General features: G+C 47.7%; 1 protein-coding gene across 1 annotated transcript; it reads right to left on the bottom strand.

Annotated features, from left to right (window-relative positions):
- Positions 1–540: 540 nt before the first annotated feature.
- On the bottom strand, positions 541–14,988 carry LOC126986898 (uncharacterized). Its single transcript, XM_050843393.1, has 2 exons — positions 14,703–14,988; positions 541–2,133 (listed from the first exon to the last, which is right to left on the bottom strand). Exons 1-2 carry the CDS (start codon positions 14,986–14,988, stop codon positions 791–793), a joined length of 1,629 nt encoding a protein of 542 aa, XP_050699350.1. The 3' UTR covers positions 541–790.
- Positions 14,989–16,125: the final 1,137 nt, after the last annotated feature.

The raw sequence follows: 16,125 nt of genomic DNA on the forward strand, positions 1-16,125 counted from the left end.
CCCATGACAGAGACATTAAGTGTGTGTGTGTGTGTGTGGGGTGTGTGTGTGTGTGTGCGTGTGTGCGTGCGTGTGTGTGTGTGTGTGTGTGTGTGTGTGTGTGTGTGTGTGTGTGTGTGTGTGTGTGTGTGTGTGTGTGTGTGTGTGTAAATGGTTTTAAGTTAGACAAATTCAGATTTAACAAATAGGCAAGAATTGGTTCACCAATAGAGTGGTGGACGAATGGAACAGGCTTGGGAGCCATGTTGTGGGTGCCAATACCATACTGTAGATACATTCAAGAAGAGGTTAGATAAAGCCATGGATGGTGAGGTAAGGTGGGGTTGAGTGTACAGGAGCTGCCTAGTATAGGCCAACCGGTCTCTTGCTGACTCCTTACGTTCTTATGTTATAATGTTATGAAAGGGAGGAAAAAGACAGGGAAGAACAGGGGAGGGTAAATGAAGAAGAATATTTATTTTTATTTTTTTCATTTGAAATATAAGATAAGAAATGTAACCACACACATGCATCGAATCACTCCCCACAGATGCGACACTCTTGAACAATTTGTTCCGTAGAAGTGACACCGTTCCGTGGGATGTGTTCCTCTGCATGGTGACTGTAGTCAGCTGGCGAGCCGTTCCTCTCAGTGTGTTTGTGGTGCTTCTTGGCACTCCTCAGTCACTGTTATCACCAATCAACGACAGTTGCTGTTCAGCGGGTGTTGAGAAATGCACCCGCAATGTACGTCAACTGTACGTCGCTGAACATTTGAGTTTGATCACGACTGAGTGTGCTCGCCCGGTGCTCACAGAAAATCACCACCACTCGGCTTGGCGCCTCTCTTGACACGACATCTGGTGCGGGAGTTGGTGCCTGGATTTGTCTGTCCGTAGAAATGCCTTGGTTCGTATCTCGGCGAGACATAGGTGCTTGAGTTGTGCTGGCGGTGCTGTGAGTGGCGGCTGTTGGTGTAGTTGTGTGCAGCATTCCGGCCACCGTTTTGCTGGAAGGAGTCGTTGCTCCACTGTGTCGTCCTCCCGAGGTGCCGAGGCGCGCCACGCAGCGAGTTAGAGGCGGATCTAACGGGCTGGTGGTGAAGCCTCGAGGTAAAGTTGGGAGACTGAGTGGCTTCGAGAGGCGCGGCGTATCTGCAGTAGTCGTGGCCACGGTACAGCTCACGTTCCTTGACGGGGGCGCGGAGGTTACCAAGGTTGAAGCGCACATGTTTTGGACAGGTGGACCGTGGCATCTTTTCTCCCTTAAGGATACCTTTAGGAGACTTCCCTTCAATAGTGGTATTCATCGGTGTACAGCAAGCTGCTCTAACTGTTTGCTCTTGTAATGTGTTGTGTTTGTTTAGCGCGTCCTTTACTGGCCCTTCCTGTGGCTTCGTTTTTCTTTCCTTTACCTTTTCCAGCTCAGAACGAATGCTGGAGAGAGGGAAGCCATACTTGAAGTAGTCGTAGCCACAGTACAGCTCGCGATCCTTGACGAAAGTGTTCAAGTTTTGGAAGTCAAAGCGCAGACATCTATGAGCGGTGCTGGCCGTCTTTCCTTTCTTGAGGATCCCTGTGAGATGTTGTGGCTCAGTGTTTTTGTTGTGTGAATCTGTTGCTTTCTCTGTTGCTGTTTTCTGAAGCTCTGGCAGTTTGTTTACAGCTTCCTTTGGTGGCTCTTCCTGTGGCTTCACTGTTCTCTCCTTTAGCTTTTGCAGCTCAGAAGGAATGCTGGAGAGAGGGAAGCCATACTTGAAGTAGTCATAGCCACAGTACTGTTCACGATCCTTGACGAAACTGTTCAGGTTTTGGAAGTTGAACCTGACAATTTTCTTGACCGTGTTTTGAGACGCATCCTGCTTTTTGAGGCTGCTTTTGAGGGGCTTATTTGGTGGCTCGGTAACTGCCTTGCCCCTGCTGGACGAAGCGTCCCCAGCAGTGCCTCGATGCTCGGAGGGGAGCTCTTTGATCTTTTTTCTCTTGACCCTGAGCTGAGTAATGATCAGAGTTTGAACACGCTTGCCACGGTTCTCCAGCGTCCAGTCCTTTACTGCGACTGTTGTTTCGTCCAGTGGCTTGTTGATCCTTTCTCTCTTGACCAAGTGGATTGTAATGATGAGGGTTTGAGGCCTCTTGCCATTGCCCTCCTTACCTCCATTTCCCACCACCCCGTCAGCATCCTGGGTGTCGGAGGGGAGTTCCTCCGCCACCACAGCGAGCGGCTGAGCTGCGTTCTGCAGGCAGACCGGGCTCAGGGACGATTGTCCCTGTTCGCCCGCATCGTCCTGGGCACCCGCGTTTTTGATTTCTTCGACGAAAGAGTCGAGGTCCTCGGGAGGGCTGCGGCGCGCCCGCCTGGCGAAGAGCCAGTCGAAGCACCCGCAGCAGTTAGCCTTCTTCATCTTTTTTTGTTGAGTCATTTTAATGTAAATGAACATCCTTTAGCAGGAACGTGCTGGTTATCAACGTTGTCCTCTTCTGGGATGGTATATTCTCGTCGCGTGCCGCCTTGGCTCCACCGACCACTGGGAAGGGAGAAGTGAGAGGAAGGGGAAGGGAAAGGGGGAGGAAGGACTGGGGAGAAGATAAGGAAAGGTATGGGGAGGGAGAGGTGGTGAGGGGTGAAGGAAAGTGGAGAGGGAAGGGGAAATTAGGGGAGAAAAGTTTAGGGTGAGGGGAGAAGAGGGGTAAGGAAGGGAAGGCAAGAAGTCAAACATAGGATAGGGGCGACAAAGGGATAAACGGAAGGGGAAAGTGGGGGTAATGTACAGAGAAAGGGAAGAGAAAGAAACGGAAAGGCGAGCGAAAAAAAGTGACGAAGAAAAAAGAAAAAAAAAAAGGAGAGAAAGGGGAAAAGGAAGGTAGGTGAGGATGAGGGGGAGGAGGGAGAAGTATCGAGAGGTACAGAGAAACACAGCTTAATTCACGACTCGCAGCATGGGTTCACGAAAGGTAGGTCAGGCCTCACCAATCTCTTGTCCTTCTACAATAAAGTATTTGAGGCGGTAGACAGAGATGAAAATTGTGATATAATCTATCTTGATTTTAGTAAAGCGTTTGACAAAGTTCCTCACCAACGACTGTTGCTTAAACAACAGGCTCACGGAGTAGAGGGTAAAGTTTTGAACTGGGTCAAGGCGTGGCAAGGAAAGTGCGAATTAATAAAGGAATAACGACTGAAGCGAAACAATAAACGGTAGAATGGAGAAACGAAAAGAATGCAAAAAGGAAAAAAAAGAAACAGAAAAAATAAAGCAAAGGAAAAATAAGGAGAGAAAGAAAAATGCAAACTAACAAAGGAATACTGATGGAAGGAAAAAAATGAACGGAGTAATGTAAAAACAAAACAAAAATGTAAAAAAGAAGACAGCAACAACAAAAAAAAGAGGAAAAGGAGGAGTGACACCAGGACAATATTTTCCTCCCCGTGTTTACCGACGAAGCAGCGGTGATGAGACGGAGAGAGAGACAGGGAGAGACAGGGAGGAGGTGAAGGAGATGAAAGGGAGGAGATAACGGGAGAAGAAGACGAGGGAAATGAGACCCCGCGACTGAGACATTAAGTAGTGTGTGTGTGTGTGGGTGTGGGTGTTGGTGTGTGCGTGCGTGCGTGCGTGTGTGTGTGTGTGTGTGTGTGTGTGTGTGTGTGTGTGTGTGTGTGTGTGTGTAAATGGTTTTAAGTTAGACAAATTCAGATTTAACAAAGACATAGGCAAGAATTGGTTCACCAATAGAGTGGTGGACGAATGGAACAGGCTTGGGAGCCATGTTGTGGGTGCCAATACCATACTGTAGATACATTCAAGAAGAGGTTAGATAAAGCCATGGATGGTGAGGTAAGGTGGGGTTGAGTGTACAGGAGCTGCCTAGTATAGGCCAACCGGTCTCTTGCTGACTCCTTACGTTCTTATATTATAATGTTAAGAAAGGGAGGAAAAAGACAGGGAAGAACAGGGGGGGGTAAATGAAGAAGAATATTTATATTTAATTTTTTCATTTGAAATATAAGATAAGAAATGTAACCACACACATGCATCGAATCACTCCCCACAGATGCGACACTCTTGAACAATTTGTTCCGTAGAAGTGGCACCGTTCCGTGGGATGTGTTCCTCTGCATGGTGACTGTAGTCAGCTGGCGAGCCGTTCCTCTCAGTGTGTTGGTGGTGCTTCTTGGCACTCCTCAGTCACTGTTATCACCAATCAACGACAGTTGCTGTTCAGCGGGTGTTGAGAAATGCACCCGCAATGTACGTCAACTGTACGTCGCTGAACATTTGAGTTTGATCACGACTGTGTGTGCTCGCCCTGTGCTCACAGAAAATCACCACCACTCGGCTTGGCGCCTCTCTTGACACGACATCTGGTGCGGGAGTTGGTGCCTGGATTTGTCTGTCCGTAGAAATGCCTTGGTTCGTATCTCGGCGAGACATAGGTGCTTGAGTTGTGCTGGCGGTGCTGTGAGTGGCGGCTGTTGGTGTAGTTGTGTGCAGCATTCCGGCCACCGTTTTGCTGGAAGGAGTCGTTGCTCCACTGTGTCGTCCTCCCGAGGTGCCGAGGTGCGCCACGCAGCGAGTTAGAGGCGGATCTAACGGGCTGGTGGTGAAGCCTCGAGGTAAAGTTGGGAGACTGAGTGGCTTCGAGCGGCGCGGCGTATCTGCAGTAGTCGTGGCCACGGTACAGCTCACGTTCCTTGACGGGGGCGCGAAGGTTACCAAGGTTGAAGCGCACATGTTTTGGACAGGTGGACCGTGGCATCTTTTCTCCCTTAAGGATACCTTTAGGAGACTTCCCTTCAATAGTGGTATTCATCGGTGTACAGCAAGCTGCCCTAACTGTTTGCTCTTGTAATGTGTTGTGTTTGTTTAGCGCGTCCTTTACTGGCCCTTCCTGTGGCTTCGTTTTTCTTTCCTTTACCTTTTCCAGCTCAGAACGAATGCTGGAGAGAGGGAAGCCATACTTGAAGTAGTCGTAGCCACAGTACAGCTCGCGATCCTTGACGAAAGTGTTCAAGTTTTGGAAGTCAAAGCGCAGACATCTATGAGCGGTGCTGGCCGTCTTTCCTTTCTTGAGGATCCCTGTGAGATGTTGTGGCTCAGTGTTTTTGTTGTGTGAATCTGTTGCTTTCTCTGTTGCTGTTTTCTGAAGCTCTGGCAGTTTGTTTACAGCTTCCTTTGGTGGCTCTTCCTGTGGCTTCACTGTTCTCTCCTTTAGCTTTTGCAGCTCAGAAGGAATGCTGGAGAGAGGGAAGCCAAACTTGAAGTAGTCATAGCCACAGTACTGTTCACGATCCTTGACGAAAGTGTTCAGGTTTTGGAAGTTGAACCTAACAATTTTCTTGACCGTGTTTTGAGACGCATCCTGCTTTTTGAGGCTGCTTTTGAGGGGCTTATTTGGTGGCTCGGTAACTGCCTTGCCCCTGCTGGAAGGAGCGTCCCCAGCAGTGCCTCGATGCTCGGAGGGGAGCTCTTTGATCTTTTTTCTCTTGACCCTGAGCTGAGTAATGATCAGAGTTTGAACACGCTTGCCACGGCTCTCCGGCGTCCAGTCCTTTACTGCGACTGTTGTTTCGTCCAGTGGCTTGTTGATCCTTTCTCTCTTGACCAAGTGGATTGTAATGATGAGGGTTTGAGGCCTCTTGCCATTGCCCTCCTTACCTCCATCTCCCACCACCCCGTCAGCATCCTGGGTGTCGGAGGGGTGTTCCTCCGCCACCACAGCGAGCGGCTGAGCTGCGTTCTGCAGGCAGACCAGGCTCAGGGACGCTTGTCCCTGTTCGCCCGCATCGTCCTGGGCACCCACGTTTTTGACTTCCTCGACGAAAGAGTCGAGGTCCTCGGGAGGGCTGCGGCGCGCCCGCCTGGCGAAGAGCCAGTCGAAGCACCCGCAGCAGTTAGCCTTCTTCATCTTTTTTTGTTGAGTCATTTTAATGTAAATGAACATCCTTTAGCAGGAACGTGCTGGTTATCAACGTTGTCCTCTTCTGGGATGGTATATTCTCGTCGCGTGCCGCCTTGGCTCCACCGACCACTGGGAAGGGAGAAGTGAGAGGAAGAGGAAGGGAAAGGGGGAGGAAGGACTGGGGAGAATATAAGGAAAGGTATGGGAAGGAAAAGGTGGTGAGGGGTGAAGGGAAGTGTAGAGGGAAGGGGAAATTAGGGGAGAAAAGTTTAGGGTGAGGGGAGAAGAGGGGTAGGGAAGGGAAGGCAAGAAGTCAAACATAGGATAGGGGCGAGAAAGGGATAAACGGAAGGGGAAAGTGGGGGTAATGTACAGAGAAAGGGAAGAGAGAGAAACGGAAAGGCGAGCGAAAAAAAGTGACGAAGGAAAAAAAAGAAAGGAGAGAAAGGGGAAAAGGAAGGTAGGTGAGGATAATGGGGAGGAGGGAGAAGTATCGAGAGGTACAGAGAAACACAGCTTAATTCACGACTCGCAGCATGGGTTCACGAAAGGTAGGTCATGCCTCACCAATCTCTTGTCCTTCTACAATAAAGTATTTGAGGCGGTAGACAGAGATGAAAATTGTGATATAATCTATCTTGATTTTAGTAAAGCGTTTGACAAAGTTCCTCACCAACGACTGTTGCTTAAACAACAGGCTCACGGAGTAGAGGGTAAAGTTTTGAACTGGGTCAAGGCGTGGCAAGGAAAGTGCGAATTAATAAAGGAATAATGACTGAAGCGAAACAATAAACGGTAGAATGGAGAAACGAAAAGAATGCAAAAAGGAAAAAAAAGGAAACAGAAAAAATAAAGCAAAGGAAAAATAAGGAGAGAAAGAAAAATGCAAACTAACAAAGTAATATTGATGGAAGGAAAAAAATGAACGGAGTAATGTAAAAACAAAAAAAAATGTAAAAAAGAAGACAGCTACAAAAAAAAAGAGGAAAAGGAGGAGTGACACCAGGACAATATTTTCCTCCCCGTGTTTACCGACGAAGCAGCGGTGATGAGACGGAGAGAGAGACAGGGAGAGACAGGGAGGAGGTGAAGGAGATGAAAGGGAGGAGATAACGGGAGAAGAAGACGAGGGAAATGAGACCCCGCGACTGAGACATTAAGTAGTGTGTGTGTGTGTGGGTGTGGGTGTTGGTGGGTGCGTGCGTGCGTGCGTGCTTGCGTGCGTGCGTGCGTGCGTGTGTGTGTGTGTGTGTGTGTGTGTGTGTGTGTGTGTGTGTGTGTAAATGGTTTTAAGTTAGACAAATTCAGATTTAACAAAGACATAGGCAAGAATTGGTTCACCAATAGAGTGGTGGACGAATGGAACAGGCTTGGGAGCCATGTTGTGGGTGCCAATACCATACTGTAGATACATTCAAGAAGAGGTTAGATAAAGCCATGGATGGTGAGGTAAGGTGGGGTTGAGTGTACAGGAGCTGCCTAGTATAGGCCAACCGGTCTCTTGCTGACTCCTTACATTCTTATGTTATAATGTTAAGAAAGGGAGGAAAAAGACAGGGAAGAACAGGGGAGGGTAAATGAAGAAGAATATTTATATTTAATTTTTTCATTTGAAATATAAGATAAGAAATGTAACCACACACATGCATCGAATCACTCCCCACAGATGCGACACTCTTGAACAATTTGTTCCGTAGAAGTGGCACCGTTCCGTGGGATGTGTTCCTCTGCATGGTGACTGTAGTCAGCTGGCGAGCCGTTCCTCTCAGTGTGTTGGTGGTGCTTCTTGGCACTCCTCAGTCACTGTTATCACCAATCAACGACAGTTGCTGTTCAGCGGGTGTTGAGAAATGCACCCGCAATGTACGTCAACTGTACGTCGCTGAACATTTGAGTTTGATCACGACTGTGTGTGCTCGCCCTGTGCTCACAGAAAATCACCACCACTCGGCTTGGCGCCTCTCTTGACACGACATCTGGTGCGGGAGTTGGTGCCTGGATTTGTCTGTCCGTAGAAATGCCTTGGTTCGTATCTCGGCGAGACATAGGTGCTTGAGTTGTGCTGGCGGTGCTGTGAGTGGCGGCTGTTGGTGTAGTTGTGTGCAGCATTCCGGCCACCGTTTTGCTGGAAGGAGTCGTTGCTCCACTGTGTCGTCCTCCCGAGGTGCCGAGGTGCGCCACGCAGCGAGTTAGAGGCGGATCTAACGGGCTGGTGGTGAAGCCTCGAGGTAAAGTTGGGAGACTGAGTGGCTTCGAGCGGCGCGGCGTATCTGCAGTAGTCGTGGCCACGGTACAGCTCACGTTCCTTGACGGGGGCGCGAAGGTTACCAAGGTTGAAGCGCACATGTTTTGGACAGGTGGACCGTGGCATCTTTTCTCCCTTAAGGATACCTTTAGGAGACTTCCCTCCAATAGTGGTATTCATCGGTGTACAGCAAGCTGCCCTAACTGTTTGCTCTTGTAATGTGTTGTGTTTGTTTAGAGCGTCCTTTACTGGCCCTTCCTGTGGCTTCGTTTTTCTTTCCTTTACCTTTTCCAGCTCAGAACGAATGCTGGAGAGAGGGAAGCCATACTTGAAGTAGTCGTAGCCACAGTACAGCTCGCGATCCTTGACGAAAGTGTTCAAGTTTTGGAAGTCAAAGCGCAGACATCTATGAGCGGTGCTGGCCGTCTTTCCTTTCTTGAGGATCCCTGTGAGATGTTGTGGCTCAGTGTTTTTGTTGTGTGAATCTGTTGCTTTCTCTGTTGCTGTTTTCTGAAGCTCTGGCAGTTTGTTTACAGCTTCCTTTGGTGGCTCTTCCTGTGGCTTCACTGTTCTCTCCTTTAGCTTTTGCAGCTCAGAAGGAATGCTGGAGAGAGGGAAGCCAAACTTGAAGTAGTCATAGCCACAGTACTGTTCACGATCCTTGACGAAAGTGTTCAGGTTTTGGAAGTTGAACCTAACAATTTTCTTGACCGTGTTTTGAGACGCATCCTGCTTTTTGAGGCTGCTTTTGAGGGGCTTATTTGGTGGCTCGGTAACTGCCTTGCCCCTGCTGGAAGAAGCGTCCCCAGCAGTGCCTCGATGCTCGGAGGGGAGCTCTTTGATCTTTTTTCTCTTGACCCTGAGCTGAGTAATGATCAGAGTTTGAACACGCTTGCCACGGCTCTCCGGCGTCCAGTCCTTTACTGCGACTGTTGTTTCGTCCAGTGGCTTGTTGATCCTTTCTCTCTTGACCAAGTGGATTGTAATGATGAGGGTTTGAGGCCTCTTGCCATTGCCCTCCTTACCTCCATCTCCCACCACCCCGTCAGCATCCTGGGTGTCGGAGGGGTGTTCCTCCGCCACCACAGCGAGCGGCTGAGCTGCGTTCTGCAGGCAGACCAGGCTCAGGGACGCTTGTCCCTGTTCGCCCGCATCGTCCTGGGCACCCACGTTTTTGACTTCCTCGACGAAAGAGTCGAGGTCCTCGGGAGGGCTGCGGCGCGCCCGCCTGGCGAAGAGCCAGTCGAAGCACCCGCAGCAGTTAGCCTTCTTCATCTTTTTTTGTTGAGTCATTTTAATGTAAATGAACATCCTTTAGCAGGAACGTGCTGGTTATCAACGTTGTCCTCTTCTGGGATGGTATATTCTCGTCGCGTGCCGCCTTGGCTCCACCGACCACTGGGAAGGGAGAAGTGAGAGGAAGAGGAAGGGAAAGGGGGAGGAAGGACTGGGGAGAATATAAGGAAAGGTATGGGAAGGAAAAGGTGGTGAGGGGTGAAGGGAAGTGTAGAGGGAAGGGGAAATTAGGGGAGAAAAGTTTAGGGTGAGGGGAGAAGAGGGGTAGGGAAGGGAAGGCAAGAAGTCAAACATAGGATAGGGGCGACAAAGGGATAAACGGAAGGGGAAAGTGGGGGTAATGTACAGAGAAAGGGAAGAGAGAGAAACGGAAAGGCGAGCGAAAAAAAGTGACGAAGGAAAAAAAAGAAAGGAGAGAAAGGGGAAAAGGAAGGTAGGTGAGGATAATGGGGAGGAGGGAGAAGTATCGAGAGGTACAGAGAAACACAGCTTAATTCACGACTCGCAGCATGGGTTCACGAAAGGTAGGTCATGCCTCACCAATCTCTTGTCCTTCTACAATAAAGTATTTGAGGCGGTAGACAGAGATGAAAATTGTGATATAATCTATCTTGATTTTAGTAAAGCGTTTGACAAAGTTCCTCACCAACGACTGTTGCTTAAACAACAGGCTCACGGAGTAGAGGGTAAAGTTTTGAACTGGGTCAAGGCGTGGCAAGGAAAGTGCGAATTAATAAAGGAATAATGACTGAAGCGAAACAATAAACGGTAGAATGGAGAAACGAAAAGAATGCAAAAAGGAAAAAAAAGGAAACAGAAAAAATAAAGCAAAGGAAAAATAAGGAGAGAAAGAAAAATGCAAACTAACAAAGTAATATTGATGGAAGGAAAAAAATGAACGGAGTAATGTAAAAACAAAAAAAAATGTAAAAAAGAAGACAGCTACAAAAAAAAAGAGGAAAAGGAGGAGTGACACCAGGACAATATTTTCCTCCCCGTGTTTACCGACGAAGCAGCGGTGATGAGACGGAGAGAGAGACAGGGAGAGACAGGGAGGAGGTGAAGGAGATGAAAGGGAGGAGATAAAGAGATAAGAGGAGGAGGAAAATGAGACCCCGCGACAGAGACATTAAGTAGTGTGTGTGTGTGTGTGTGTGTGTGTGTGTGTGTGTGTGTGTGTGTGTGTGTGTGAGAGAGAGAGAGAGAGAGAGATTTACATAGATTTACATAGAAAATCAGACCACACAGACCCCATGGTCCAGACTTGGTGGTCTGTCCTTAAACCTAAGTGATTTTACATTAATCAGAAGACTCCAAAACGTTGCACTTCTACTCTAGTTGATATTAAGTTGAAGGAAGTGACGGTCGAGCTTATTTTTGAAGGAGTCAATCGTGTTACACTGGACCACTGATGGTGGAAGCTTATTCCATTCTCGCACTACAACGTTGGTGAAGAAAAATTTGGTGCAGTCTGAATTTACTTGTCTACATCTGAGTTTTACGCCATTGTTCCTCGTGCGCAGACTGTCATCGATCATAAACAATGTTGATCTGTCTACATTCGTGAAACCATTAAGTATTTTAAAACATTCGATCAGTTTTCCTCGGAGGCGACGTTTCTCAAGAGAGAACATGTTAAGGGTAGAAAACCTTTCTTCGTAGGATTTGTTGCCAAGGAAGGGATCATTTTCGTTGCCCGACGCTGAACACCTTCTAATTTAGCAATATCCTTTGCATGGTGGGGGGACCAAAACTGTACCGCATTTTCCAAGTGGGGTCTGACTAAACTGTTGTAGAGCGGGAGTATTACATCTTTATTCTTGAATACAAAGTTTCTTTTAATGAAGCCCAACATTCTGTTCGCTTTATTTGCTGCATCGATGCATTGCTGTGAGAATTTGAGGTTTGACGCGATTTTGACCCCCAAGTCTTTGACGCATTGAACGCTTTTGAGTTTAACGCCGCGCATTTCGTATTCGAACTTCCTATTCCTCGTTCCAACTTGAAGGACCTGGCACTTGTCTACGTTAAAGGGCATCTCCCATCTATCCGACCAAGCTGAAATTTTGTGCAAATCCTCTTGGAGGCTTTGCCTGTCTTCGTCAGTGAGAACCGAGTTACCAATCTTTGTGTCGTCTGCAAATTTACTAATGCGGTTATTGAGTCCAACATCCACGTCGTTGATGTAAATAATGAAGAGCACTGGGCCAAGGACCGAGCCCTGAGGGACGCCACTAGTGACAGGCGCCCATTCTGAGTTAAATCCGTCAATCACTACTCTTTGTTGTCTGTTGCTCAACCAATTCGCGATCCATTGGTTTACTTGACCGTCAATACCTATTTGCTTTAATTTGTAAAGTAATTTATGATGCGGACTTTATCAAACGCTTTCTGGAAATCAAGATAGACTACGTCCAGTGATTTGATTACGTCATAAACAGTGAAGAGGTCGTTATAAAAGGTTAATAGGTTTGATAGGCAGGATCTTTTGTTTCGGAAGCCATGTTGTGAGTCCCCAATCAATGAGTGGCTTTCAAGGTAACTCACAATTTGTCTCCAATTATGCCCTCAAGTAGCTTACCTACAACCGAAGTTAGACTAATGGGCCTGTAATTACCTGGTACTTTTTTGTCTCCTTTCTTGAAAATCGGTGTCACGTTAGCCTTTTTCCAATCTGAAGGGACGATGCCTTGTCGCAAGGACATATTGAATACGGTTGTGAGGGAGGAGAGTATTTCGCTCTTCGTTTCTTTCAGCAGAGTTGGATATACCTTGTCAGGTCCAGGACTTTTATTTGTTTTAAGTGAATGGAGAGCTTTAAGGACTTTATCGGTTGTTATTTCAAAATTAGGCAATGCATGCTCGAGATTTACAATAGTACTGGTGTTGGTGGTAGCGAGAGGAAGACTGTTATTATTAAACACCGAGGAAAAGTAATTGTTTAAGAGGTTTGCAATGTGTTGGCTGTCAGTCACTAGTGCACCGTCGCTGTTTGTTAAAGGTCCAATACCACTTTTGATCGCCTTTCTGTTGTTTATGTAAATGAATAAAGATTTCGGGTTATTTTTACAGTTGGCTGCAGTATTTTCTTCGTATCTACGCTTTGCCTGACCTACTAGTCTTTTTACTACTCGTCGCCTGGCATCATTATAAAGTCTAATGTTCTCAGGCGTGCTTTGTTCTTTCTTTAACCTGTAAAACAATTTTCTCTCATTGACTGATTGTTTAATTTCGCTATTAAACCACGGTGGGCTTTTATTAGTGTTAATTCGCTTCTCGCACAAGGGGACGAATGTGTTCTGCTGAGTGAGGAAGTGATTTTTAAGGCTTAGCCAGGCTTCCTCTACGTTGCCGTCATCTGATAGTTGTATTTCTGTTAGTTTTTGTCGGATTTCTACGAAGTTAGCTCTTTTGAAATTGGGCACCTTTACTATATTTTCAGTCACTGATGATTGAGCTTTAATGTCGAGAGAGAGAGAGAGAGAGAGAGAGAGAGAGAGGGGGGGAAATAGGGTGAGGAGGTAGGGAGGAAGAAGGAGAAGAGGATAATGGTAATACAAGAGAGAGGAGGAAAAGACAGGGAAGAACAGGGAGGTAAATGAAGAATATTTATTTTATTTTTTCATTTGAAATATAAGATAAGAAATGTAACCACACACATGCATCGAATCACTCCCCACAGATGCGACACTCTTGAACAATTTGTTCCGTAGAAGTGGCACCGTTCTGTGGGATGTGTTCCTCTGCATGGTGACTGTAGTCAGCTGGCGAGCCGTTCCTCTCAGTGTGTTTGTGGTGCTTCTTGGCACTCCTCAGTCACTGTTATCACCAATCAACGACAGTTGCTGTTCAGCGGGTGTTGAGAAATGCACCCGCAATGTACGTCAACTGTACGTCGCTGAACATTTGAGTTTGATCACGACTGTGTGCTCGCCTGTGCTCACAGAAAATCACCACCACTCGGCTTGGCCTCTCTTGACACGACATCTGGTGCGGGAGTTGGTGCCTGGATTTGTCTGTCCGTAGAAATGCCTTGGTTCGTATCTCGGCGAGACATAGGTGCTTGAGTTGTGCTGGCGGTGCTGTGAGTGGCGGCTGTTGGTGTAGTTGTGTGCAGCATTCCGGCCACCGTTTTGCTGGAAGGAGTCGTTGCTCCACTGTGTCGTCCTCCCGAGGTGCCGAGGTGCGCCACGCAGCGAGTTAGAGGCGGATCTAACGGGCTGGTGGTGAAGCCTCGAGGTAAAGTTGGGAGACTGAGTGGCTTCGAGAGGCGCGGCGTATCTGCAGTAGTCGTGGCCACGGTACAGCTCACGTTCCTTGACGGGGGCGCGAAGGTTACCAAGGTTGAAGCGCACATGTTTTGGACAGGTGGACCGTGGCATCTTTTCTCCCTTAAGGATACCTTTAGGAGACTTCCCTCCAATAGTGGTATTCATCGGTGTACAGCAAGCTGCCCTAACTGTTTGCTCTTGTAATGTGTTGTGTTTGTTTAGAGCGTCCTTTACTGGCCCTTCCTGTGGCTTCGTTTTTCTTTCCTTTACCTTTTCCAGCTCAGAACGAATGCTGGAGAGAGGGAAGCCATACTTGAAGTAGTCGTAGCCACAGTACAGCTCGCGATCCTTGACGAAAGTGTTCAAGTTTTGGAAGTCAAAGCGCAGACATCTATGAGCGGTGCTGGCCGTCTTTCCTTTCTTGAGGATCCCTGTGAGATGTTGTGGCTCAGTGTTTTTGTTGTGTGAATCTGTTGCTTTCTCTGTTGCTGTTTTCTGAAGCTCTGGCAGTTTGTTTACAGCTTCCTTTGGTGGCTCTTCCTGTGGCTTCACTGTTCTCTCCTTTAGCTTTTGCAGCTCAGAAGGAATGCTGGAGAGAGGGAAGCCATACTTGAAGTAGTCATAGCCACAGTACTGTTCACGATCCTTGACGAAAGTGTTCAGGTTTTGGAAGTTGAACCTGACAATTTTCTTGACCGTGTTTTGAGGTGCATCCTGCTTTTTGAGGCTGCTTTTGAGGGGCTTATTTGGTGGCTCGGTAACTGCCTTGCCCCTGCTGGAAGGAGCGTCCCCAGCAGTGCCTTGATGCTCGGAGGGGAGCTCCTTGATCTTTTTTCTCTTGACCCTGAGCTGAGTAATGATCAGAGTTTGAACACGCTTGCCACGGCTCTCCGGCGTCCAGTCCTTTACTGCGACTGTTGTTTCGTCCAGTGGCTTGTTGTTCCTTTCTCTTGACCAAGTGGATTGTAATGATGAGGGTTTGAGGCCTCTTGCCATTGCCCTCCTTACCTCCATTTCCCACCACCCCGTCAGCATCCTGGGTGTCGGAGGGGAGTTCCTCCGCCACCACAGCGAGCGGCTGAGCTGCGTTCTGCAGGCAGACCAGGCTCAGGGACGCTTGTCCCTGTTCGCCCGCATCGTCCTGGGCACCCACGTTTTTGACTTCCTCAACGAAAGAGTCGAGGTCCTCGGGAGGGCTGCGGCGCGCCCGCCTGGCGAAGAGCCAGTCGAAGCACCCGCAGCAGTTAGCCTTCTTCATCTTTTTTTGTTGAGTCATTTTAATGTAAATGAACATCCTTTAGCAGGAACGTGCTGGTTATCAACGTTGTCGTCTTCTGGGATGGTATATTCTCGTCGCGTGCCGCCTTGTCTCCACCGACCACTGGGAAGGGAGAAGTGAGAGGAAGAGGAAGGGAAAGGGGGAGGAAGGACTGGGGAGAAGATAAGGAAAGGTATGGGAAGGGAGAGGTGGTGAGGGGTGAAGGGAAGTGTAGAGGGAAGGGGAAATAAGGGGAGAAAAGTTTAGGGTGAGGGGAGAAGAGGGGAAGGGAAGGGAAGGCAAGAAGTCAAACATAGGATAGGGGCGACAAAGGGATAAACGGAAGGGGAAAGTGGGGGTAATGTACAGAGAAAGGGAAGAGAGAGAAACGGAAAGGCGAGCGTAAAAAAGTGACGAAGGAAAAAGAAAAAAACGAAAGAAAGGAGAGAAAGGGAAAAAGGAAGGTAGGTGAGGATAAGGGGTAGGAGGGAGAAGTATTGAGAGGTATAGAGAAACACAGCTTAATTCACGACTCGCAGCATGGGTTCACGAAAGGTAGGTCATGCCTCACCAATCTCTTGTCCTTCTACAATAAAGTATTTGAGGCGGTAGACAGAGATGAAAATTGTGATATAATCTATTTTGATTTTAGTAAAGCGTTTGAGAAAGTTCCTCACCAACGACTGTTGCTTAAACAACAGGCTCACGGAGTAGAGGGTAAAGTTTTGAACTGGGTCAAGGCGTGGCAAGGAAAGTGCGAATTAATAAAGGAATAACGACTGAAGCGAAACAATAAACGGTAGAATGGAGAAACGAAAAGAATGCAAAAAGGAAAAAAAAGAAACAGAAAAATAAAGCAAAGGAAAAATAAGGAGAGAAAGAAAATGCAAACTAACAAAGGAATATTGATGGAAGGAAAAAAAATGAACGGAGTAATGTAAAAAAAAAAAAAAAAAAGCAAAGAAGACAGCTACAAAAAAAAAAGAGGAAAAGGAGGAGTGACACCAGGACAATATTTTCCTTCCCGTGTTTACCGACGAAGCAGCGGTGATGAGACGGAGAGAGAGACAGGGAGAGACAGGGAGGAGGTGAAGGAGATGAAAGGGAGGAGATAAAGAGATAAGAGGAGGAGGAAAATGAGACCCCGCGACAGAGACATTAAGTAGTGTGTGT

This window comes from Eriocheir sinensis, chromosome 63 (genome assembly GCF_024679095.1).
Source record: "Eriocheir sinensis breed Jianghai 21 chromosome 63, ASM2467909v1, whole genome shotgun sequence".
Lineage (NCBI taxonomy): Eukaryota > Metazoa > Arthropoda > Malacostraca > Decapoda > Varunidae > Eriocheir > Eriocheir sinensis.

Excerpts from the sequence above, each read along its gene's own strand:
- LOC126986898 (XM_050843393.1), bottom strand. The coding sequence starts at position 14,988 with ATGTTCATTTACATTAAAATGACTCAACAAAAAAAGATGAAGAAGGCT. Across the intron at positions 2,134-14,702 it reads CGGGGTGGTGGGAAATGGAG|GTAAGGAGGGCAATGGCAAG; the intron begins GTAAGGAGGGCA and ends TGGGAAATGGAG.